General features: G+C 37.4%; 3 protein-coding genes across 6 annotated transcripts in view; 1 reads left to right on the top strand and 2 right to left on the bottom strand.

Annotated features, from left to right (window-relative positions):
• The window catches only part of LOC117328291 (protein sidekick-1-like), a 38,550-nt gene extending 38,258 nt beyond the window's left edge, over positions 1 to 292 (top strand). For all 4 annotated transcript variants that reach the window (XM_033885813.1, XM_033885811.1, XM_033885812.1 and 1 more), the window contains one exon: positions 125 to 292. In XM_033885813.1, the coding sequence (XP_033741704.1) occupies positions 125 to 192 (68 nt within the window). In that variant the 3' untranslated portion in view covers positions 193 to 292. The remainder of the gene's footprint in view (positions 1 to 124) is intronic.
• A 9,199-nt stretch (positions 293 to 9,491) lies between these two features.
• On the bottom strand, positions 9,492 to 23,940 carry LOC117328290 (sialate O-acetylesterase-like). Its single transcript, XM_033885810.1, has 9 exons — positions 23,422 to 23,940; positions 21,970 to 22,310; positions 21,443 to 21,581; positions 13,048 to 13,222; positions 12,649 to 12,731; positions 11,889 to 12,013; positions 11,562 to 11,719; positions 11,101 to 11,296; positions 9,492 to 10,208 (listed from the first exon to the last, which is right to left on the bottom strand). The coding sequence occupies exons 1-9, from the start codon at positions 23,477 to 23,479 to the stop codon at positions 9,951 to 9,953; spliced, it is 1,533 nt and encodes a 510-aa protein (XP_033741701.1). The 5' UTR covers positions 23,480 to 23,940; the 3' UTR covers positions 9,492 to 9,950.
• A 931-nt stretch (positions 23,941 to 24,871) lies between these two features.
• On the bottom strand, positions 24,872 to 26,437 carry LOC117328289. Its single transcript, XM_033885809.1, has 3 exons — positions 25,978 to 26,437; positions 25,445 to 25,534; positions 24,872 to 25,283 (listed from the first exon to the last, which is right to left on the bottom strand). Exons 1-3 carry the CDS (start codon positions 26,189 to 26,191, stop codon positions 25,123 to 25,125), a joined length of 465 nt encoding a protein of 154 aa, XP_033741700.1. The 5' UTR covers positions 26,192 to 26,437; the 3' UTR covers positions 24,872 to 25,122.
• Positions 26,438 to 27,163: the final 726 nt, after the last annotated feature.

The raw sequence follows: 27,163 nt of genomic DNA, 5'->3' as shown, positions 1-27,163 counted from the left end.
AAGAGTTCATCAAAATAAATTTAATCTAGAAAAATATTATCTTTAGTGCGACATTGTAATTATTCCACGAGTCCAGGTCGAGTTGTTACGAGTGATATAAACAGTCTATATGTGTTTGTTTCAGGACAGAGAATCAGCAGCATTCAAGTCAAACAGATTCTCAAGAAAAACAAGATAAAGCTGCCCACGTGAGACGTTACTGACGACATAGTTCATTGTTGTGTGTTTGTTACAATATAATGATGACTCAGTGCTGGCGCTGTGGAATATACCATCAACCATTGATTATGATTAAATACCCGTGATAAAAACTAAAGTATGCTGATACATACATAACGACGAGATACAGTTCATTTATAACACCGCCGAGGGCTTCAGGGGGGCACGTGGGTTCACGTGTTTTAGAATCCTCAGTTTGTGACGTATCTCTGAGTATGTCGGGATCGGACTGTTCTTGGTGGTTACGTCATCTGTACCGCCTGGTCTGCTGTGTAAGCTGAGATTACTATGAATAGTTAACTACTAAGAGGTTATTATAAATAGCTTCTTACTACTCAGATGTTACTATAAATAGTTACTAATTATCATAACCAGAGATTACTATGATCAGTTTCTGACTACTTAGATGTTACTATAAATAGCTAACCTTACTACTTAGAGGTTACTTTAAAAAGCTGCTTACTAATAGAGGTTACTATAAATAGTTACTATACAGAGATTACTATAAATAGCTACTTACTAATAGAGGTTACTATAAATAGTTACTACACAGAGGTTACTATAAATAGCTGCTTACTAATCAGAAGTTACAATACATAGCTACTTACTACATTTTTTACAAGATAAAGTACATCATATTAACATAAAACATTATCATTAGATAATTTATAATTTATAGTGTAATGTAAGGGAAGCAACTCATATACAAATTGTATAAACTTGATAATCACAAAACTGCTTTATAAAGAATATGTATAATCAATTGGTAAATATTGAATGTGTTGTGTTTCCTCGCCCCGAACAGATTTATGCCAAAAATAAAGGTCCATTTTGATATATCATATTATCAGAAACATCTCTGTATTCCTCGAAACATAAATAACTGTTCGGGATCTCATCATTTCTAAACCCTCATATGATGGCTGATTGATATGTTGTGAGCCTCAATTGAAGGATTTGAATTTTCCCGGACATATTGTATTGTTTTTCAACATAATCCCCTTCAGTATCTATACACTTTTCCCATCAGTATTTAAGGGCCTCAGTACCACTTCTATAGAACTCCTTTTCTTGACTGTTCAGAAAGTCATCAGTTGTTTTCAGTTTTGGAAATAGATGAAAGTCTGATGGAGCGAGATCGGGTGAATATGGCGGATGCTCAATCAATTTAAAGCCACAATCGTAAATGGCAGCCATGGCAGTGATAGACTTGTGAACAGGAGCATTGTCCTGATGGAGTAAGACACATTTAGTGAGCTTTCCGCGGTGCTTAAGTTTAAAATTTTCCCGTAACTGCCTCAAAGTGAAGCATAGTAAGTGCCATTGATTGTTTGTCCCTTTTGGAGATAATCTATCAGCAGAATAGTATCTGTAGAAAGCCGAGGCCGTAACCTTCCAAGCTGATGGAACAGTCTTTGCCTTCTTTGGCGGCGGAGAGTCAATGTGCTTCCATTGTTTCGAGTGTTGTTTGGCCTCTGGGGTAAATGATGGACCCATGTTTCATCCATTGACAAAATCTCTGAAGAAAGCTGGCAGGATCTTCCTCAAAAAGGTTAAGATTAGCACGCTATAATGTGCGCGTGATGTGCCTCTGATCAAATGTCAGAAGTCCCGATACCCATAGGGCCGAAATCTTTCTCATTGCAAGATCCTCGGTAAGAATGGAATGTACTCTTTCCTGTGAAATGCCAACTCTATTTGCTATATATATTTTTGTGACTCGTCTGTCAGTCATAACAATATCATGAACTTTATTGACCATTTCTGGGTTGCAACATTGATAGGCCTTCCAGGACGGGAGTCATCCTCAAGAGGATCTGTCGGTCGCACTTTAATTCCGCCACCCACATTTTCACTGTAGCATATGATGGAACATCTTTCCCTAGTGTTGATACCATATCATTATGGATATCCTTAGGTGTTAAACCTTTTTTATACAAATATTAGATCACTGCTCTTTCACCGATTTTGTCCATTTTGCAAAAGTCGCTTGTCTTGTTTACTTTAGAGTGCTACCTCATCGATATAAATTAACCAAAGGAGACCAGTCCCAGGGTACACGGCCCTATATAGTCAGAGAATAGTAGGACATAGTAGGAATAGTAAGAACATCATTGATGACCTCCTTCGATACGAGGATCACAACATATCAATCATCCCTCATATCTTAATACAAACGACTGTTCACGACGACAATATGTCATTAACGGCTATTAGAAACTTTCAAGAAACGGGTATATATTTGGAGTTGGACCTCGGGCTCATTCGGCAATATATATATATAGTAATCATTATTTGATAGTATTGTGTTATATGTATTTAATGTGGTTATTATATTATACAGGACAATGTTGGATCAATATAGTAAGACCAATGATTAAACATTATAATACAATATTCAGTGTTTGTTTCTCTGTCTATGGTATGTTAAGCTGTTACCTGAGAAATGTCGACGACAATTGTCTAAAGCACACAATAGGGGGATTGGTTTGAACCGAGTTCCCTTTATAATATGTATAAACACCGACTCCATTTCGACCTTGAAATGCAAATGGCGGTTGTTGATAATATCACACAAATATGGCATAAAAGGAGGCATTTCAAACATCAAGCATCCTCTTATTACACAATATAAAGAACTGTAGACGAGGCAAGATTACTGTTTTTAATGTTCAGCCGTTGTGTTTAAGGTAAAAGATGCATATTTCTGAAAAGGTCCCGAACTCACCAGTTTAACCATTTGTGTAATATTATTCATCGCCGCCATTTGCATTTCACGGTCAAAAGAGAATAAGTGTTTTTACGTACATAAAGCCAATTCATGTCAAACAAATGCTCCTATTTTGTGCTATCGACACTTACAGATCAGCTTGCCTATTTTTCAGGTTTGATTTTTGTGTGACTTAGAATTATCGTATGCATCATCTTACCACAAAGTAACTCTAGAGAGGAAACTACAGCAAGCTATTGGTGATTCTAAGAAACTACGTGTCCAAACAAACATTTTAGTATATTAAATGATTTTTTTGTGCACATTTGTAGATCTTTATTCATGTTTGAAATACGACATTATTCTCCTATAGATGAAGGCAATACACAATAAACATTGAAAGTTTCGATGAATTACCGGTTAACGTCATGATCCCCACTAGTTAACTTTGATTCATGGCAGTAGAAAGTTATACAGTATAAACAAAAATTGAACAGACGGAGACACACTGTAAACCATTAGCTGACTGTCGGGGATAACCGACACGCCATGTTATATTGAGCCAATTAAACACATATGATACACGAATACGTCAGTACCTTGTGAGCCTATCGTGATCAACGTCAGAGAAAGTGTATTATAACTATGGTTATAACCACAGGCGCGTGCATAGAAAATATGACTTTCAATTTTTTTGATATGACAGCGGTATGTGTAATCTGTTAAGCACAAGGTTGGCAACAACGCCACGAGCGAAACGGCACCCCATCTCACTTCAGCCGACTAAAAAACACATTTATTCAAACTGACACGGCGCACACTATATGCGACCGTCATCAGAAAACATTCATCTTTAACCTACCGTGTCACTCAATACGAATTGTTACATCCAAAACACAATAATCCGTGAAAACATCGCCAAATTCCTCGCTCTGAACGCCATTTTTCAAACGGCTCCCTCAGCCTGTCCAGATTCTTCATTTACATACGGGGTTGAAAGGTCATGCGATTATATGATCGTCAGTCGTCAGGTGTACTTTTGGGGGTCATCTCCGCATGCATTTTGTCCGGAAAATGCTTCGGCTCGCTGAAGAGTTTCGTCTAATTTACGATTATTTGAAGAGTTTCGTCGATGAACGATGTTTTATAATAATAAATTATTCATTATTTTGAACGTTAGAGTACCATGCACCGTATATGACAGTACACAGTAGGCGCAGATCCAGGAATTGGAAAGGGGGGGGGGGGGGGTGTCCTTTATTAAGGCGAGGGGTCTAGGGGTCAAAATTTCGGAAAAATGAAACGATCAAATGATTATAGCAAATTTTGCAATCTTTCGAGAATAAGATTTTCGATAAGTAGAAGGAGGCGGGGGGCATAAACTGATTCACACAGAACGTTACTATCATATCGGTTTCTAAATAATAAACGGTTTTTAAGGCTATAAACAATTTTTCCTTATCCGGAAAGGCGCGGGGGGGGGGGGGGGGGGGGGGGGGGGGGGAGGTCCTGACCTCCTGGGTCCTCACTCCCCCTCTGAATCCGCTAGTACACAGGAAAAGCAAAAGAAGTCAAGAATACCTATTCTGCAATCACATTCACGTAGTAGGCCTAGACATTTTATACTTGAAATTAAAAAGAAAAATGGTAAAAGGGAAATGGATTCGCATACTTTTGTCACAAAAGTAGAACAAAATGCTTATTTATTTATTTACTTTTGTCAGTTAACTGAAATCTGGACGAACAAAAAGAAAAGTGAATCACGAATAAGACTGTCATCAGGTTACTGGAACGTATACATGTGTACCAACACTACTTACTTCAGACCTGTTCATTTATTTCTGCACATTTTACAAATATCATGTCGTCGTGAAATACGAAAAGCATACTTCAGACCTGCCAGACGATTTGTACGTTGTGATCGATGATCCATCATCAATTTATTTTCATTTCCCACAATGTTAGATTTAATGTTTGCCAGAAGTTCTTCGAGTTCAATCAAAATTCTATGAGTACATACAAGACTCGGGACTTACCTATAGATCTATCACTGTATGATTATCGAAATATTGAGGAAGAGTTCCTTCAGTCATTTTGTTTTAAACCCCTTTTTATTCAAATTTTCGAAACAGAATTTCTTTCTTACATGATTTCGATTTTAATACACTCGACTCGATATCAGTTTGCCCCTTAGGGGCGGACACAGGATTTTCAATTAGGCGGCGTGCGAAATTAAAGGTGGGGGGGGGTGTCCGCGGGTACTCCCCCTGAAAAAAAAATAGCAGGTAAGTGCAAAATCCTGTATTTCACGATAGATTCATACCTGGTGTGTTTTATAAAAACAAGTAAGTATACCTGGTATGAGAGATGTTTTTTAATGATTTTATATTATTATTTCGCTGATTATAGGCCTATTGCCATTACATCTATTTTAATCAAAATTTTGGAAAAGATTATTTTTAAATATTTATTTAACTATATATCAAGTCATAATATGTTGAGTGTACATCAGTCAGGATTTCAACCCAGAGACTCAACAACTAATCAATTAACTGATATTTATAATACTATAACTAGTAATCTGGACCAAGGCAAAGATCTACGTTTTGTTTTCTGTGACATAAGTAAAGCATTTGATCGGGTTTGGCATTTAGGACTTTTACATAAGCTAAAAAGTTATGGTATTAAAGGCAAATTATATAATTGGTTTAAGGCTTACTTATCTGACAGAAAACAAAGGGTAATCTTTGATGGTTATAAATCTAGGACCAAACTTATTTCTACAGGGGTTCCTCAAGGATCTGTCCTTGGACCATTTCTCTTCCTTTTATTTATCAATGATATTACTAACAATGTCAACTCTCATATAAAACTATTTGCAGATGATACCTCTCTCTATGTTGTAGTAAATGATAATGATGACCTTCAGACACCTACTAATTTGCTTAATAATGACCTTGAGTCTATATCTGAATGGGCAAAACGATGGCAAATTCTTTTTAATCCAAATAAAACTGTAGCTATGAATTTCACACGAAGACACACTAGCAATCATCCGCAACTTTCATTTAATAATACCCCAATTGTACAGCTTGAACACCACACTCACTTAGGTCTGACATTTAACAGTAAAGGCACATGGTCTGATCACATCTCTAATATTTATAGCAAAGCTAACTCCAGATTGAGTATCCTTCGAATTTTAAAAACTATTGTCGATAGGAACACCTTAAAAACTTTATATGTCTCCTATATTCGACCTATTTTGGAATATTCCGATGTAGTATGGGGTAACTGCACTAAATCTTAATCGGATCTGCTAGAAACAGGTCAATTAGAAGCTATGCGGATAATTACTGGTCTCAGACGTGGCACGTCCCATCACATACTCTATACTGAAACCCAACTTGAACCACTATTTATACGAAGACAAAATCATAAATTAATTTTCATGTACAAAATTCTTAATAACTATGCACCAAATTATCTTACTAACATTATCCAACCTTTTATAAATGTAAATAATACTTATAACTTCAGAAATAATAGAGTTTTTAATATACCGCAGTCAAGAACTACTAATTATATGAATAGCTTCTTTCCTTCTACAATGGTTAAATGGAATGAACTTGATCCCTCTTTACGAGACTCTATGTCAATTTCAACATTTAAAAAGAAGCTTATAAAAATACCTAATACACCTGTCTCTAATACGTTTATCAATTGTGTTCCGAGAAAACTTAATATCATTTTATGTCAATTAAGAAATTCTAAAAGTGATCTTAATTTTGATAAATTTCAAGATCACCTAATTGATGATACTTCTTGTAATTGTGGTGCACCTAGGGAAGATCTTACTCATTTTTTCTTTCAATGTCCTTTGTATGATAATATTAGACATTACATTTTTAGTATTCATGACTTATTAGGCTACTTAGATTTGCACTGCCTATTATATGGTATCAATAATGATTCTGACCATTTAAATAATACCATCCTTATAAATGTTGATTCTTATATAAGATTATCAAAGCGTTTCTGTACTTACTCGTGAAAAATACACATATATGATATAATATGATATTTGTATATTAATAATGAAAAATATGTTAACTGTATATTAACAATATTCTCAATGGGAATTACATATAAAAGTGTGTAAGTGGGTGTGCGTGTGTGTGAAAGCTGAATTAGGTTATAGTTAGAAATGTACATCTCTACCGGAATAGAAGAAGACTGATATAGGCATAGCCTGTTGTCTGATTCTTTTGTAAATACTCATTTAATGACTGTAATTAATGTACTTTGTTAAAATGTATTAACAATAAAATATTTTTGAAATTGAAATTTCGCTGATTGAAACGGGAATTCGTTTTTTAAGATACCCTTACCTTGACAAGGTTTTTTAGGGGGGGGGGGGGGGGGGGGGGGGGGGGGGGGGCTTTAAATCCGCCAGTGACAATGTCAAAGAGTTTAACGCATTGTAAAAGGTATTCTTTGTAATACTCATTATCCATTTATTCCACTTTACATCGCTCGCATATATAAAATTTAAGTTATTGATGAATTACCTGATTAATTGAGTGTGTAAGCTACTCTAATAATAATCAAGCTGGCTGAAGTGCTTACAGAATTATGAAACTGAATTAAAATGAGAAAGAAAAGAGAATACTTGAGGGGGAAGTAGTGGTTATTTTGTGTCAATGCCAGACTTTTATAGTATTTTAGGGCTAACGCCAGAATACCCAGAACAACCTCTTATTCTTATCGGTATTGTGTGTGGTATATACATTTTCAACTAGTCATGTAGGGGTCCATTTTTTAAAAATTGAAGATTGGCATAGCCCTTAATAGATGGCAAATACAATAAAAAATCAAAATATCAAACAACTATCAGCTATTACCCCATCAAAATTTTAAATTCGAAAAATTCCAACTGATTCTGCTTGTTCATGGTATACGTATAATATTATGCCCCTGTCACACTTGACCGGATTGGTGTACCGGACATCAACGGATAGAAATTTTTGTTATCCGGTGGTATACGGTGGCAAAGTTGTCAGTCCGGTAGAAAAATCCAAACTGACGACGTACTTGCACCGAATATGGAACGGATAAAACGTACCAATAACGAACATGTAACGTACGGCTACCGTACTACCAACCGGGTGTCTCCGAATGAGTAACGAACAACAAACGAACATGAACTGGTGAATCAGGACGTGTACAGGATGCATTCCGGACAAACCGAACACTTAACGGACATTAACGCGCGCGTGCAGAAAAAAACAAGATATATGCATTTCTCCGGCGATCAGTTGTCAAAAAGTTACAGTGCTGACTGCCTCGCCAAAATGCCATGACCTCGACCAATAACGTCTTCGCTGTTGCCTGTGGTGCCTTCTTCTCCTGTGGGAAAGGTACTGGTGAAGGTCCATCTGAACATTGTTCATATGCATTTCTACCTGCAGCAAGGCCCTAAACTGCACAGAAACTTTAGTCTGACATTCCATGCTGACAACTGTCTGTGAATCTAATTTGAAAGCTTCCAAGAACCTTTTTATATGCCTGCGATAATTAATCAGTTTCTGTCGGTAGACAGTTCCTCCCCCTGTAGGTATCCTGTAGGTATTCTGTATTCATCCGTTCTGTGCGTGTTATCCGTTTTCAAAAACCGTTTGTCTATTCGTCGTGTCCGGTGTTAATCCTGCAAGCATCCTGTGTTTGTCCGTTATGTGTTCGTTATGTGTCCGCTGAAGGTTCGGTTAATGCGTGGCGTATGCGTTCAAGTTCCATCAACGGACTGGGTAACGCATGCTCCCCGTACACCTACCGCATATAAACGAACAATGACAGGATATATACAGGACAAAACGGACATGCACAGGACAGCCAACGAATATTCGTATCCGTTACTGTCCGTTTCAAGTTGTGTGCATGCACAAAACTTTCCAACGGATACCACCGGACGCACCGTACATCACCTGACATGAAACGGACATAAAACGGATATTGACGAACATCACCGGATATCCAAAATGTTATCCGTTTCACGTCCGGTGGCCCAATCCGGTAAAGTGTGACAGGGGCATAATGTCACGGCCCTGTCTTGAACAAGTTATTGAGCACCGTTATATGCAATCTTTTTGATTGAAAACGAAGTTCAGCAACTACCGAAATGATGCAGTTAAAGAAAAGGAAAGGACGATCTCATCACTGCATGGCATTAAAACATGCTATCTTATTAGTCCGTGATATCGCAAACGACGTCCTGTGCATGCACCTGTAAAATAAAGTATGCGGAGATGACCCCAAAAAGTGCACCTGGTGACAGTCGATTATATAATCGCATGACCTTTCAACCCCGTATGTAAATGAAGAATCTGGACAGGCTCAGGGAGCCGTTTGAGAAATGGCGTTCTGAGCGAGGAATTCGGCGATGTTTTCACGGATTATTGTGTTTTGGATGTAACAATTCGTATTGAGTGGTACGGTAGGTTAAAGATGAATGTTTTCTGATGACGGTCGCATATAGTGTGCGCCGTGTCAGTTTGAATCAATGTGTTTTTTAGTCGGTTGAAGTGAGATGGGGTGCCGTTTCGCTCGTGGCGTTGTTGCCAACCTTCAGCTTAATAGATTACACATACCACTGTCAAAAAACATGAAAATAACATTTTCTATGCATGCGCCTGTGGTTATAACAACTGGTTTATCTTGTATTACGAATATTATTATGAAGACCTGTTTCATATAGACTTATAAAAGTTTAAAAAATGGAAACCATAAAATCCATAAGTTTGTAAACTTTTCACATCCTAATCTAGAGACTGAAATAACAACAGCTCGTCCGCTTTCTCATCAATATATTGCACGTTCTGTTCGTTTCCCAAGTTCAGTACAGTTGCAAGGAAACTCACGTGTCTAACTATCGAGGTCATGGAGTGATGAAAATGCAACAGAGTCGAAGTCATGACCGAATGAACCAGTTCTCTTAGATTAATGGGGTCCTCATCACCACACCCTAAGGCAGATCTCCCACAACATAATACGGTGGGGCTGGGAGGTCACTATAACGGGAGTATATGGCGCAGGCCTTGTAATCACACGGAGATTCCCGCCAAGCATAACGCACCCCCGCCACAGTTTGGTTTGCGCATGCCTGTTGGAGGTCGAGAGTAAGAGACGTGTCATCCGATTGGATAATCGGTACGGACGACCAGTCGGCGCCGTCGTGAACGTGGTGAGAGTTGATGTATTTGTCATATGGTGAACAGATTACCTACAAAGTGAAGAAAAGTACGCTTATAGATTAGCAAGGAATGCGGAATTTTAAAAAAGTGGAGATATGCGAAACTTACAAACCACATGGTAAAACTATTTGCTTTATCAAAGTATATGTCGGTCCACCGAACAAGGGTATAAAGATTTAGATGTGTTCTAAATGGCAGAAAATACGATAGAAAGACCATTTGTACCAAGTCATATTTCTATTTCATTAAATAATGATAAAGGATGAAAGGACATGTATGTAAGATAACAGCATGATACCTTTAATGATATAGAATGGAAAAAATTTATATAATATCCCCTTTCAAACTACCAAAGATACAAAAATACAATGGTTTTAATACGTGCTACAACACCGCATTCTCCCTCTAAATTTAATTGCTTAAAAACTATAAATGTCTCGGACAATAACATTTGTAATACCTGTGATACTGAAACTGAAACCATAGAACATGTTTTTTTGGGAATACCCACAATCCTTCCAAATTTGGCAAAATTTGAAAACGAGAATATTCAATAAAACTAGTAAAGTGACTGATTTTAAATTAGAAGCAGTACTTTTTGGAGATACATGTACCAGCTGCTTTTCATTATCTTTTGATTTCCTTATACTATGAGTGAAATTTGAAGGTTTTAATGAGTTTTTGGCATTCAGGTATGATATGTCAAAAAGTATGTATTGACGGATAAAGATAATACATCGTAAACATTGTAAACAACCTAGAATTCCAATATTTGATTTCAAAGAAAAGAATATGGGTGGTACAGTCAGTTCCAATGGAACATTCCAAATTGGGCCGCCATCCTGGAACTTAACACTATCCCAGTTTGGGATTCTACCGAATTCATCAGACGCACTAAGTCGACAAAATCTGTTTCCTCACCTCGAAACCTTTATTTGATCTGATTGGAGCCAAATTCCCGTCGGCATACCGAACGTAGAGCGTCATATAGGCGCTATCAACCTGGAAAGATTCCGGGAATGGCCCTTGGATCTGCCCCAGTGTCAAGTTGTAGGCGACCGACAAGGCCGCCATCACCAGCCGTCGGGCCACTGTGTCTTTATCCCGAGGATGGATACTGTAACAGACATTACAATGAGGGGACAAGTAATACACAGAACACACGTGTCAGAGGAAAGGATATGACAACAAAACAGGTTCTACACAGAACACACGTGTCCCAGGAAAGGATAGAGCAATAAAACAGGTTCTACACAGAACACACGTGTCCCAGGAAAGGATAGAGCAATAAAACGGGGGGCACATTGTAACAACATACTTACCTCCCCCAGAGAGACTTGAAGTCGGGTAGGTCCGTCGCCACATTGTTACAACATACTTACCTTCCCCAGGGAGACTTGAAGTCGGGAAGGTCCATCGCCACCGCCATGAATGTGTTTGGCATCCGGTTGTTCGGAACATACCCAATATCAGCAGTCTGGTGCCACCGAATGTCGGGGAATCCAGTGGTGATACTAGAGTCATTCCGGAAGGCGCCAAGCTTAAGTTGACAATAAAGAATGAGAGACATCATCAGTCAGGAACCATTTATATCAGGAACCATTTATAACAGGATCAGGAACCACTTATACAGTTACCTTTAATCTGGAACCACTTATACCGGTATAAAGTCTAACGAATGTCTGATCTAGAGGAAGGGAATGTTTTACCTGTACAAAGCCGAAGGGAAAGTCTGGCCTGGTGTCGCTGTTGGACGAGAAATGCGTGCGCCAATCCTCGATCATCCCCGGGAATGTACAGTTGTATGTACTGGGTTCCGCCGCGTTCGATTCCCCTGATATTCAACCCGTTACTATATATAGTTAGACTTGGCTACTTACTGTTTTATCTATGTATTCAGTTTGAAATTTAACAATATTTGAAAATGTTTCTTACTTTTTGTTTAACATCAACTCAGAAAATTATTAAAACAAAATGAAAATCAAAATTCGTAAGTTCAATCATTATTTAAAAGAGCGGTGTGAAGTTAGCTTAACATATGACAAGCGACATTTAACATCCAAACAAATGATCATCTTGTGTGTTTTCATTAACCAACGAGGGAACTTTTTAATGTTCAGCGGCTCGATATACGACATTCAACATTCAGTTTTTGAATGATGTGCAGCTCGATATACCACATTCAACATTCAGTTTTTGAATGTTCAGCTGCTCAACATTATGAGATACGATCGATATTAAGATTTTGAACATTCTGCAGCGCGACATTCAACATGTCACCCTGCGAGCCGCTGAACATTCAAAAGTTCTCTCTTTGGCCAATGAAAACACAAAAATTTTGCCTGTTGAATGTCGTATGTTGAGCTAACTTCACACAGCTGTTGAGAAGGTAGATTAATAGACAGCTTGATTGTTAGTGAAGATTATGAGACGATTAGACGGATGACCTGTCCACTATGATATACAGACCTTGGTACCAGATAACGCCAAACAGCGACATGCTAGAGAATGGACTGACCATCGCGTTCCAAAGTTCAGAGTCGTGAAGCGGTCTGAAAAGTGTAAAATTAATACTGTAGTTTGGCATCTTTTTATAGATCTTTTCATTATATGAAGTAGATGACAAAAAGTGAAGCCCGCAAGTATATTGCAATACTGTCGACACTGTTGATCCTTTGAAATGCAAACTCGAGATCATGTGGCATGTGCATGTGAGGGAACTCAAGAAGACAAGGTAAGAGAATAGCTAAGGTGTCATGTACAAGTACAACAACGTGTGTTTTAGCACACAATGTAATGAGATATACGGGTATATCATTCGGAATCTTATATCATTCGGAATCTTATATCATTCGGAATCTATCTTACTTGGGTGTGACGTTGCATTTCTTCAGTACTGTCGAAGACGACCATTGCTCAATAGCTGTCCCTCCCCACGTGGTGTCAATTAGACCAATGGGGTAGTAGAGATGGTCGTGAAGATATCTACCGTAAAGCCAACACAGGTCCGAGAAGTAGGTAAATTCTGTACCGTCCAGGGACGCTGTTAGGGGGTAATACATTATACAGGACATCACTTAGGACATGTTAGTGGGTAATAAATTATACAGGCGATCACTTAGGACATGTTAGAGGGTAATAAATTATACAGGACATCACTTAGGACATGTTAGAGGGTAATAAATTATACAGGCGATCACTTAGGACATGTTAGAGGGTAATAAATTATACAGGACATCACTTAGGACATGTTAGAGGGTAATATATTATATAGGACATCACTTAGGACATGTTAGAGGGTAATAAATTATACAGGCGATCACTTAGGACATGTTAGAGGGTAATAAATTATACAGGACATCACTGAGGACATGTTAGTGGGTAATACATTATATAGGACATCACTTAGGACATGTTAGAGGGTAATAAATCATACAGTACATCACTTAGGACATGTTAGAGGGTAATACATTATATAGGACATCACTTAGGACATGTTAGAGGGTAATACATTATACAGGACATCACTTAGGACATGTTAGAGGGTAATAAATTATACAGGCGATCACTTAGGATATGTTAGAGGGTAATAAATTATACAGGATATCACTTAGGACATGTTAGAGGGTAATAAATTATACAGGACATCACTTAGGACATGTTAGTGGGTAATAAATTATACAGGACATCACTTAGAACATGTTAGAGGGTAATATATTATATAGGACATCACTTAGGACATGTTAGAGGGTAATAAATTATACAGGCGATCACTTAGGACATGTTAGAGGGTAATAAATTATACATGACATCACTTAGGACATGTTAGAGGGTAATAAATTATACAGGACATCACTTAGGACATGTTAGAGGGTAATAAATTATACAAGCGATCACTTAGGATATGTTAGAGGGTAATAAATTATACAGGTTATCACTTAGGACATGTTAGAGGGTAATAAATTATACAGGACATCACTTAGGTCATGTTAGAGGGTAATAAATTATACAGGCGATCACTTAGGACATGTTAGTGGGTAATAAGTTATAAAGGACATCACTTAGGACATGTTAGTGGGTAATAAATTATACAGGACATCACTTAGGACATGTTAGTGGGTAATAAGTTATACCTGACATCACTTAGGACATGTTAGAGGGTAATAAATTAAACAGGACATCACTTAGGACATGTTAGTGGGTAATAAATTATACAGGACATCACTTAGGACATGTTAGAGGGTAACAAATTATACAGGACATCACTCAGGACATGTTAGAGGGTAATAAATTATAAAGGACATCACTTAGGACATGTTAGAGGGTAATAAATTATACAGGACATCACTGAGGACATGTTAGTGGGTAATACATTATATAGGACATCACTTAGGACATGTTAGAGGGTAATAAATCATACAGTACATCACTTAGGACATGTTAGAGGGTAATACATTATACAGACGATCACTTAGGACATGTTAGTGGGTAATAAATTATATAGGACATCACTGAGGACATGTTAGAGGGTAATAAATTATACAGGCGATCACTTAGGACATGTTAGAGGGTAAAAAATTATACAGGACATCACTTAGGACATGTTAGTGGGTAATAAATTATACAGGACATCACTTAGGACATGTTAGAGGGTAATAAATTATACAGGACATCACTTAGGACATGTTAGAGGGTAATACATTATACAGGCGATCACTTAGGACATGTTAGTGGGTAATAAGTTATACAGGACATCACTTAGGACATGTTAGTGGGTAATAAATTATACAGGCGATCACTTAGGACATGTTAGTGGGTAATAAATTATACAGGACATCACTTAGGACATGTTAGTGGGTAATAAATTATACAGGACATCACTTAGGACATGTTAGAGGGTAATAAATTATACAGGACATCACTTAGGACATGTTAGTGGGTAATAAATTATACAGGACATCACTTAGGACATGTTAGAGGGTAATACATTATACAGACGATCACTTAGGACATGTTAGTGGGTAATAAATTATATAGGACATCACTGAGGACATGTTAGAGGGTAATAAATTATACAGGACATCACTTAGGACATGTTAGAGGGTAATACATTATACAGGCGATCACTTAGGACATGTTAGTGGGAAATAAATTATATAGGACATCACTGAGGACATGTTAGACGGTAATAAATTATACAGGACATCATTTAGGACATGTTAGAGGGTAATAAATTATACAGGACATCACTTAGGACATGTTAGAGGGCAATACATTATACAGGACATCACTTAGGACATGTTAGAGGGTAATAAATTATACAGGACATCACTTAGGACATGTTAGAGGGTAATAAATTATACAGGACATCACTTAGGACATGTTAGTGGGTAATAAATTATACAGGACATCACTTAGGACATGTTAGAGGGTAATACATTATACAGACGATCACTTAGGACATGTTAGTGGGTAATAAATTATATAGGACATCATTGAGGACATGTTAGAGGGTAATAAATTATACAGGACATCACTTATGACATGTTAGAGGGTAATAAATTATACAGGCGATCACTTAGGACATGTTAGTGGGTAATAAATTATATAGGACATCACTGAGGACATGTTAGACGGTAATAAATTATACAGGACATCATTTAGGACATGTTAGAGGGTAATACATTATACAGGACATCACTTAGGACATGTAAGAGGGTAATAAATTATACAGGACATCACTGAGGACATGTTAGAGGGTAATACATTATACAGGACATCACTTAGGACATGTTAGAGGGTAATAAATTATACAGGACATCACTTAGGACATGTTAGAGGGTAATAAATTATACAGGACATCACTAAGGACATGTTAGAGGGTAATAAATTATACAGGACATCACTTAGGACATGTTAGAGGGTAATAAATTATACAGGACATCATTTAGGACATGTTAGAGGGTAATAAATTATACAGGCGATCACTTATGACATGTTAGAGGGTAATAGATTATATAGGACATCACTTAGGACATGTTAGAGGGTAATACATTATACAGGACATCACTTAGGACATGTTAGAGGGTAATACATTATATAGGACATCACTTAGGACATGTTAGAGGGTAATAAATTATATAGGACATCACTTAGGACATGTTAGAGGGTAATACATTATACAGACGATCACTTAGGACATGTTAGAGGGTAATAAATTATACAGGCGATCACTTAGGACATGTTAGAGGGTAATAAATTATACAGGACATCACTGAGGACATGTTAGTGGGTAATACATTATATAGGACATCACTTAGGACATGTTAGAGGGTAATAAATCATACAGTACATCACTTAGGACATGTTAGAGGGTAATACATTATATAGGACATCACTTAGGACATGTTAGAGGGTAATACATTATACAGGACATCACTTAGGACATGTTAGAGGGTAATAAATTATACAGGCGATCACTTAGGATATGTTAGAGGGTAATAAATTATACAGGATATCACTTAGGACATGTTAGAGGGTAATAAATTATACAGGACATCACTTAGGACATGTTAGTGGGTAATAAATTATACAGGACATCACTTAGAACATGTTAGAGGGTAATATATTATATAGGACATCACTTAGGACATGTTAGAGGGTAATAAATTATACAGGCGATCACTTAGGACATGTTAGAGGGTAATAAATTATACATGACATCACTTAGGACATGTTAGAGGGTAATAAATTATACAGGACATCACTTAGGACATGTTAGAGGGTAATACATTATACAGGACATCACTTAGGACATGTTAGAGGGTAATAAATTATACAAGCGATCACTTAGGATATGTTAGAGGGTAATAAATTATACAGGTTATCACTTAGGACATGTTAGAGGGTAATAAATTATACAGGACATCACTTAGGTCATGTTAGAGGGTAATAAATTATACAGGCGATCACTTAGGACATGTTAGTGGGTAATAAGTTATAAAGGACATCACTTAGGACATGTTAGTGGGTAATAAATTATACAGGACATCACTTAGGACATGTTAGTGGGTAATAAGTTATACCTGACATCACTTAGGACATGTTAGAGGGTAATAAATTAAACAGGACATCACTTAGGACATGTTAGTGGGTAATAAATTATACAGGACATCACTTAGGACATGTTAGAGGGTAACAAATTATACAGGACATCACTCAGGACATGTTAGAGGGTAATAAATTATAAAGGACATCACTTAGGACATGTTAGAGGGTAATAAATTATACAGGACATCACTGAGGACATGTTAGTGGGTAATACATTATATAGGACATCACTTAGGACATGTTAGAGGGTAATAAATCATACAGTACATCACTTAGGACATGTTAGAGGGTAATACATTATACAGGACATCACTTAGGACATGTTAGAGGGTAATAAATTATACAGGCGATCACTTAGGACATGTTAGAGGGTAATAAATTATACAGGACATCACTTAGGACATGTTAGTGGGCAATAAATTATACAGGACATCACTTAGGACATGTTAGTGGGTAATAAATTATACAGGACATCACTTAGGACATGTTAGTGGGTAATACATTATACAGGACATCACTTAGGACATGTTAGAGGGTAATAAATTATACAGGACATCACTTAGGACATGTTAGTGGGTAATAAATTATACAGGACATCACTTAGGACATGTTAGAGGGTAATACATTATACAGACGATCACTTAGGACATGTTAGTGGGTAATAAATTATATAGGACATCACTGAGGACATGTTAGAGGGTAATAAATTATACAGGCGATCACTTAGGACATGTTAGAGGGTAAAAAATTATACAGGACATCACTTAGGACATGTTAGTGGGTAATAAATTATACAGGACATCACTTAGGACATGTTAGAGGGTAATAAATTATACAGGACATCACTTAGGACATGTTAGAGGGTAATACATTATACAGGCGATCACTTAGGACATGTTAGTGGGTAATAAGTTATACAGGACATCACTTAGGACATGTTAGTGGGTAATAAATTATACAGGCGATCACTTAGGACATGTTAGTGGGTAATAAATTATACAGGACATCACTTAGGACATGTTAGTGGGTAATAAATTATACCGGACATCACTTAGGACATGTTAGAGGGTAATAAATTATACAGGACATCACTTAGGACATGTTAGTGGGTAATAAATTATACAGGACATCACTTAGGACATGTTAGAGGGTAATACATTATACAGACGATCACTTAGGACATGTTAGTGGGTAATAAATTATATAGGACATCACTGAGGACATGTTAGAGGGTAATAAATTATACAGGACATCACTTAGGACATGTTAGAGGGTAATACATTATACAGGCGATCACTTAGGACATGTTAGTGGGAAATAAATTATATAGGACATCACTGAGGACATGTTAGACGGTAATAAATTATACAGGACATCATTTAGGACATGTTAGAGGGTAATAAATTATACAGGACATCACTTAGGACATGTTAGAGGGTAATACATTATACAGGACATCACTTAGGACATGTTAGAGGGTAATAAATTATACAGGACATCACTTAGGACATGTTAGAGGGTAATAAATTATACAGGACATCACTTAGGACATGTTAGTGGGTAATAAATTATACAGGACATCACTTAGGACATGTTAGAGGGTAATACATTATACAGACGATCACTTAGGACATGTTAGTGGGTAATAAATTATATAGGACATCATTGAGGACATGTTAGAGGGTAATAAATTATACAGGACATCACTTATGACATGTTAGAGGGTAATAAATTATACAGGCGATCACTTAGGACATGTTAGTGGGTAATAAATTATATAGGACATCACTGAGGACATGTTAGACGGTAATAAATTATACAGGACATCATTTAGGACATGTTAGAGGGTAATACATTATACAGGACATCACTTAGGACATGTAAGAGGGTAATAAATTATACAGGACATCACTGAGGACATGTTAGAGGGTAATACATTATACAGGACATCACTTAGGACATGTTAGAGGGTAATAAATTATACAGGACATCACTTAGGACATGTTAGAGGGTAATAAATTATACAGGACATCACTAAGGACATGTTAGAGGGTAATAAATTATACAGGACATCACTTAGGACATGTTAGAGGGTAATAAATTATACAGGACATCACTTTAGGACATGTTAGAGGGTAATAAATTATACAGGCGATCACTTATGACATGTTAGAGGGTAATAGATTATATAGGACATCACTTAGGACATGTTAGAGGGTAATACATTATACAGGACATCACTTAGGACATGTTAGAGGGTAATACATTATATAGGACATCACTTAGGACATGTTAGAGGGTAATAAATTATATAGGACATCACTTAGGACATGTTAGAGGGTAATACATTATACAGACGATCACTTAGGACATGTTAGAGGGTAATAAATTATACAGGCGATCACTTAGGACATGTTAGTGGGTAATAAATTATACAGGACATCACTTAGGACATGTTAGAGGGTAATAAATTATACAGGACATCACTTAGGACATGTTAGTGGGTAATAAATTATACATGTGATCACTTAGGATATGTTAGTGGGTAATAAATTATACAGGACATCACTTAGGACATGTTAGTGGGTAATAAATTATACAGGACATCACTTAGGACATGTTAGAGGGTAATAAATTATATAGGACATCACTTAGGACATGTTAGAGGGTAATACATTATACAGGACGATCACTTAGGACATGTTAGAGGGTAATAAATTATACAGGCGATCACTTAGGACATGTTAGTGGGTAATAAGTTATACCTGACATCACTTAGGACATGTTAGAGGGTAATAAATTATACAGGACATCACTTAGGACATGTTAGTGGGTAATAAATTATACATGTGATCACTTAGGATATGTTAGTGGGTAATAAATTATACAGGACATCACTTAGGACATGTTAGTGGGTAATAAATTATACAGGACATCACTTAGGACATGTTAGAGGGTAATAAATTATACAGGACATCACTTAGGACATGTTAGAGGGTAATAAATTATATAGGACATCACTGAGGACATGTTAGTGGGTAATAAATTATACAGGACATCACTTAGGACATGTTAGAGGGTAATACATTATACAGGACATCACTGAGGACATGTTAGAGGGTAATACATTATACAGGACATCACTTAGGACATGTTAGTGGGTAATAAATTATACAGGACACCACTTAGGACATGTTAGAGGGTAATAAATTATACCTGACATCACTTAGGACATGTTAGAGGGTAATAAATTATACAGTACATCACTTAGGACATGTTAGAGGGTAATAAATTATACAGGACATCACTTAGGACATGTTAGAGGGTAATAAATTATATAGGACATCACTGAGAACATGTTAGAGGGTAATAAATTATACAGGACATCACTTAGGACATGTTAGTGGGTAATAAATTATACAGGACATCACTTAGGACATGTTAGAGGGTAATAAATTATATAGGACATCACTGAGGACATGTTAGAGGGTAATAAATTATACAGGACATCACTTAGGACATGTTAGAGGGTAATAAATTATACAGGACATCACTTAGGACATGTTAGAGGGTAATAAATTATATAGGACATCACTTAGGACATGTTAGAGGGTAATAAATTATACAGGACATCACTTAGGACATCTTAGTGGGTAATAAATTATACAGGACATCACTAAGGACATGTTAGAGGGTAATAAATTATACAGGACATCATTTAGGACATGTTAGAGGGTAATACATTATACAGGCGATCACTTAGGACATGTTAGAGGGTAATAAATTATACAGGACATCACTTACGACATGTTAGAGGGTTATAAATTATACAGGCGATCACCTAGGACACAGCGATTTACTTTCTGATTAATCAAGGTAAACGCATTGTGTGTACATTTAAATGATCGCTGAATGGCAGATCTGACGAGCTTATAAAAGCCGTATACATACCAAACGAATCTATAAAGGAACTTGTATTGTTTCAGAATTCCCCGGTTTCGACACCATGATTCCAAGTGCGAGTAACATAACTGGAGCTAAGAAATTGACCCGGTGTCGTACATCTGATAGAAAATGTCATCCTTATAAAACATGAGGTGCTACATGTACATTTATTGTATTCTTAGTATTCACCTTTATACATGTAACTAACCTTTACTTGGGATGGACCAAGGCTCCAGTACGGCTTTCAAGTCCCGAAGGGCGACACTTGACGTGGCTTCTCGTGCCGTAAATACCCGGACGCTTGTGTAGTTAGCAACATCCTCCAGTTGTACTGACGCGTTGTAGGACTGTATCGACAGGTCAAGGTCACAGTTAATACGCGTCAACCAAGGGCAAACAAAATAAACAGGTGGTTATTGTAGCTTTTGCAGCTTACTTCTCTATTGAGTTGAATATATTTCAAGCTACTAAACACAAATACAAAAATGTTCACCTTACTAGGAAAACAATTCATAAAAAAAAAATGAAAGTTCAGTCTTCGGTAGCATCCACTAATGTTTTCCATTATACCAAAAAGTATTTAAACAGAACTAAGAGAATACTAGTGAAGTCTACATACCATATTCTCAGTTAGTGAATTCTGCCTACCATATTCATAGTTAGTGAATTCTGCCTACCATATTCATAGTTAGTGAATTCTGCCTACCATATTCACAGTTAGTGAATTCTACCTACCATATTCACAGTGAACTGCATGTTGCTTTGTCCCGAGCAGAGCCAGACATCTCCAAACAAGACATCGCTGAGTTCTTCTGTATTCCTCGTGTCGGTTAACTTGATAGTGTAAGGTTTGGTGTCGTTAACAGGCCGGAGAGTGACGCTCCACGTCCCGCCAACGTCTGGGTGAGGGGACACACGTGAGGTATATGTACCCCCGCCGGTACCCGCCCCCGTCACAGTCAGGGTGACTGACCCAAAAAGTCGAGAGGCGTACCCCCACACCACTGCTCGCTGTGGGGCACGCTGTAAGACCATGTGGTCGCCATAGTAGGACGCAAATGATAGTTTCCCCGGCTCTGTATTACAGGTTAAACACGATGTTACTATCGGTATTGGTTTGATTCCAACGGCTCTGTATCACAGGTCAAACACTATGTTCAAAAATATATCGGTATTGGTTTCAATTTCCCCACACTACGTATTTACATATTTATATGTCTATTTCTTCACCTTACTCCTGATCAAATTAGAATTCAGATTTGTTATACAGTGGTAGGTCAGGCTACCAACCGGACGGGGATTCAGATAGAATTACGGGTAAGAGAATATAAGATAGAATTACGGGTAAGAGGATATAGGATAGAATTACGGGTAAGAGGATATAGGATAGAATTACGGGAAAGAGAATATAGGATAGAATTACGGGTGAGAGAATATAGGATAGAATTACGGGTAAGAGAATATAGGATAGAATTACGGATAAGAGAATATAGGATAGAATTACGAGTAAGAGAATATAGGATAGAATTACGGGTAAGAGAATACAGGATAGAATTACGAGTAAGATAATATAGGATAGAATTACGGGTAAGAGAATATAGGGTAGAATTACGGGTAAGAGAATATAGGATAGAATTACGGGTAAGAGAATATAGGATAGAATTACGGGTAAGAGAATATAGGATAGAATTATGGATAAGATAATATAGGATAGAATTACGAGTAAGAGAATATAGGATAGAATTGCGTATAAGAGAATATAGGGTAGGATTACGGGTAAGAGAATATAGGGTAGAATTACGGGTAAGAGAATATAGGATAGAATTGCGTATAAGAGAATATAGGGTAGGATTACGGGTAAGAGAATACAGGATAGAATTACGAGTAAGATAATATAGGATAGAATTACGGGTAAGAGAATATAGGATAGAATTACGGGTAAGAGAATATAGGATAGAATTACGGGTAAGAGAATATTGGATAGAATTACGGGTAAGATAATATAGGGTAGAATTACGGGTAAGAGAATACAGGATAGAATTACGAGTAAGATAATATAGGATAGAATTACGGGTAAGAGAATATAGGATAGAATTACGGGTAAGATAATATAGGATAGAATTACGGGAAAGAGAAAATAGGATAGAAATATGGGTAAGAAAATATAGGGGAGGAGACACAACTTACCTGAACTGATGCCGTGAAACAGTATGGATAGGAGGACGAACTGAAATACTGCTGTCATATTTCCCGGATAGTTCCAGGCTAACAGTATATAATAGTAATGATATCAGTAGCTACAGGTCGGTAATAACACTAGATCTGTAAGACCGACTTATCACTGTACTGACGGTATATCAGACATGATGATAAAACAATCTAATCGTAATCAGTGTATAATTTTGTTCAAACAGGAAGACAACGACTACGGGGAGGTTGACGATGACGAAATGGAAATAATACCTATATATCAGAATCACGTTAGCGTTATAAACGGAATTTGCTTAATCTTAAGAATAAGAAAAAGAGAGAAAGTGTGTGTAGAAGCATGAAACGTCGTTATGAACACCAAAGATGTATCCCTCAGTAATACCGGGTATCTGTTCGGAACCCGTCTAAATGTTATATATCTGTTCCTCTCTGTTATACCGAGTAGATGTTCGGAAGTCATCTGGATGTAGCCATCGAGAATAAGGAGTTGCTGTTTAGTCTCGCATTCCCCAGACTCTCGTCCTCGCTCGAGACTGCCTCGTTTGAGGCAGTCTCGAGCGAGGACGAGAGTCTGGGGAATGCGAGGTTTGAGGCAGTCTCGAGCGAGGACGAGAGTCTGGGGAATGCGAGACTAGTTGCTGTTCCGAAGCCATCTTGGTGTATCCATCTGCAATGCTATTCGGGATTCGTCTGGATGTATCCCTCTGTAATACTTATTAGTTGTTGGCGAGCCGCCTGGACGTCAGTAGTGTTGTTAGTACTTATGTCCGGAGTATGTTGATAAAATCCCTATCTGATTACACAACAAGTAAACACCAGTGTACTGGGTACATCCCACTACATTCAACATTGCCCTGGAATACATAACTGAACTCAATCACTCAGTAGAAGGGTTGTTTATTTAACTTTTAATACAGCGTGACTTCTTTGGGAGCTTGGGAGTGCATTTTCCGCTTCCTCTTGTAGTTATGTGGCCATCTTGTTTCATTGATCATCTCGTAAATTTTATTTTAATTTTAGGAGATTGGTAGGTAATACATTATTCTTACACATGTCACAAGCAGCAGTTAGATAACTGTAAGTGTACATATCCTTAAAAGTTTTACATAATGAATGAATGAATGCTGAACAAAGAGTTCCCACCATGGTAGTAGACATGTTCTGGATAATAAAACTCTATATGGACATTAAATATCCTTAGGTAGATGACCCTGTCTACAGGTAGCTCAACACTTGTCATTCTTTAAACTGAACCAGAGACGTACATCTATGAACATTACTGCCTGAACATGACCTACACAGGCGTGGTCATCAATTAACATGGTCTGTGTAGTAGGCGTGGCTACGTTGTAAAATAGGCGTGGTCATCAGTATACGTGGCCTATATAGTAGGCGTGGCTCCTTTGTAAAATAGGCGTGGTCATCAGTACGCGTGGCCTATATAGTAGGCGTGGCTACGTTGTAAAATAGGCGTGGTCATCAGTCTGCGTGACCTTATAGTAGGAGTGCCTACGTTTTAAAATAGGCGTGGTCATCATTATACGTGGCCTATATAGTAGGCGTGGCTACGTTGTAAAATAGGCGTGGTCATCATTAAACGTGGCCTATATAGTGGGCGTGGCTACGTTGTAAAATAGGCGTGGTCATCATTATACGTGGCCTATATAGTGGGCGTGGCTACGTTGTAAAATAGGCGTGGTCATCAGTTAAGGACGAAATGGATGACGTCATACGAGCAAGGTAAAATCCCCAGCATTTTGCGGCCAAGCTGTGGGGGCGATACCAGCCGAAGGCGACCTCTTGCTCATCTGAGTAAATTTTCTGTTTAATCTTCATGCCTGAAATGCGAACAAGGTATATGGTAACATCTTTCTCGTGGACAATACGTCATAAACCAGTTCTAAAGCAATGCTCAATATTTCGCTCTATATAAGACACAATTTAGCCATTTCTTAACTCGTGTACTCAATGATGCATTCACTATAATAGTATACGTTACCTGTATTGAGGTAGAGAAAGCCAGGGATGTCGATCTGTGATGTTTGATTGGCGTACACGTACTTCTTTGTTGGAGGTCTTCGTGTGTAACCTGTTGAGAGAGAGATAAGTTTGAGTGAGGTAAACGTACGGAGATCTATCTATGTGTGTAACCTGTTGAGAGAGATAAGTTTGAGTGACGTACACGTACGGAGATCTTTGTGTGTAACCTGCTGAGAGAGATAAGTTTGAGTGAGGTACACGTACGGAGATCTATGTGTGTAACCTGTTGAGAGAGGGATAAGGCTCATAGCTCTCAGGGAGAAGTTACTGATATAATCTAACATTTCATTGGTGGAAAGACATCATCGATGATATAAGCTCACAGGTTATTGGTAGAGATAAAGACATCTCTAATGTAATCTCACAGTTTATTGGTGGAGAACACACAGCTGATTTAAGCTTGAATTTTATTAGTGAATGAAAGACACCACTGATTTAAACTTAATGTTTATTTATGAAGAGGAGACATTGCTGTTGTATGTTTATACATACCTTCAGTAAAATTATCTCCGGTACTTGAACCGTGTTTAGTTTCTAAGTCGTTTTCTAGAACTCCGGGGCTGTTGGATCTACACATGAAAGATTTACCTACAGAATCTCCTACCTCCTTCTTCCGATCCTCCTTGGTCACTAACCGTCCCAGGTGGAGTCTCAGTATCCGTGGAATCTCACCGCTATGGAACTCGGGACATTGCTGAGAATTCATAACATTACTTGATTACGTTATTTTAGAAAACGCTGTTACATGGTCACCAGCAAATAATGATTTTGTTCTGTCAAGGATTTACCTCTGCATTATGTGTTGTATGGTACATTCGCTATCTCTAAAAGATCTATATTTAAATATGAAGTTAAAAAAACATACATTACTAATTGGAGACGTGTCAAACCGATAATATTAACCACTGATATTCCCTTATTACACCGTTTTAACGTCAGTAACACGTGACTATTAAGGTCAGTAACACGTGAGTATTAAGGTCAGTAACATGTGACTATTAACGTCAGTAACACGTGACTATTAACGTTAGTAACACGTGACTATTAATGTCGGTAACACGTGACTATTCAGGTCAGTAACACGTGACTATTAACGTTAGTAACACGTGACTATTAACGTCAGTAACACGTGACTATTAATGTCGGTAACACGTGACTATTAACGTTAGTAACACGTGACTATTCATGTCAGTAACACGTGACTATTAACGTTAGTAACACGTGACTATTCATGTCAGTAACACGTGACTATTAACGTCAGTAACACGTGACTATAAACGTCAGTAACACGTGACGATTAACGTTAGTAACACGTGACTATTAACGTTAGTAACACGTGACTATTCATGTCAGTAACACGTGACTATTAACGTTAGTAACACGTGACTATTAATGTCGGTAGCACGTGACTATTCATGTCAATAACACGTGACTATTAACGTCAGTAACATGTGACTATTCATGTCAGTAACACGTGACTATTAACGTCAGTAACATGTGACTATTCATGTCAGTAACACGTGACTATTAACGTCAGTAACACGTGACTATTAACGTCAGTAACATGTGACTATTCATGTCAGTAACACGTGACTACTAACGTCAGTAACACGTAACTATTAACGTTAGTAACACGTGACTATTAGCGTCAGTAACACGTGACTATTAACGTCAGTAA

Source organism: Pecten maximus, chromosome 5 (assembly GCF_902652985.1).
Source record: "Pecten maximus chromosome 5, xPecMax1.1, whole genome shotgun sequence".
NCBI classification, from domain to species: Eukaryota; Metazoa; Mollusca; class Bivalvia; order Pectinida; family Pectinidae; genus Pecten; species Pecten maximus.
The sequence above is the reverse complement of the archived record's forward strand: the minus strand, read 5'-3'. Positions and strand labels throughout refer to the sequence as shown.

Excerpts from the sequence above, each read along its gene's own strand:
- LOC117328289 (XM_033885809.1), bottom strand. The coding sequence starts at position 26,191 with ATGAATTCTCAGCAATGTCCCGAGTTCCATAGCGGTGAGATTCCACGG. Across the intron at positions 25,535-25,977 it reads CGGAGATAATTTTACTGAAG|GTTACACACGAAGACCTCCA; the intron begins GTATGTATAAAC and ends CTCTCTCAACAG. Across the intron at positions 25,284-25,444 it reads CTTTCTCTACCTCAATACAG|GCATGAAGATTAAACAGAAA; the intron begins GTAACGTATACT and ends TTCGCATTTCAG.
- LOC117328290 (XM_033885810.1), bottom strand. The coding sequence starts at position 23,479 with ATGACAGCAGTATTTCAGTTCGTCCTCCTATCCATACTGTTTCACGGC. Across the intron at positions 21,582-21,969 it reads TGCAGTTCACTGTGAATATG|TCCTACAACGCGTCAGTACA; the intron begins GTAGGTAGAATT and ends CTGTCGATACAG. Across the intron at positions 12,732-13,047 it reads AAATGCAACGTCACACCCAA|ACCGCTTCACGACTCTGAAC; the intron begins GTAAGATAGATT and ends TACACTTTTCAG.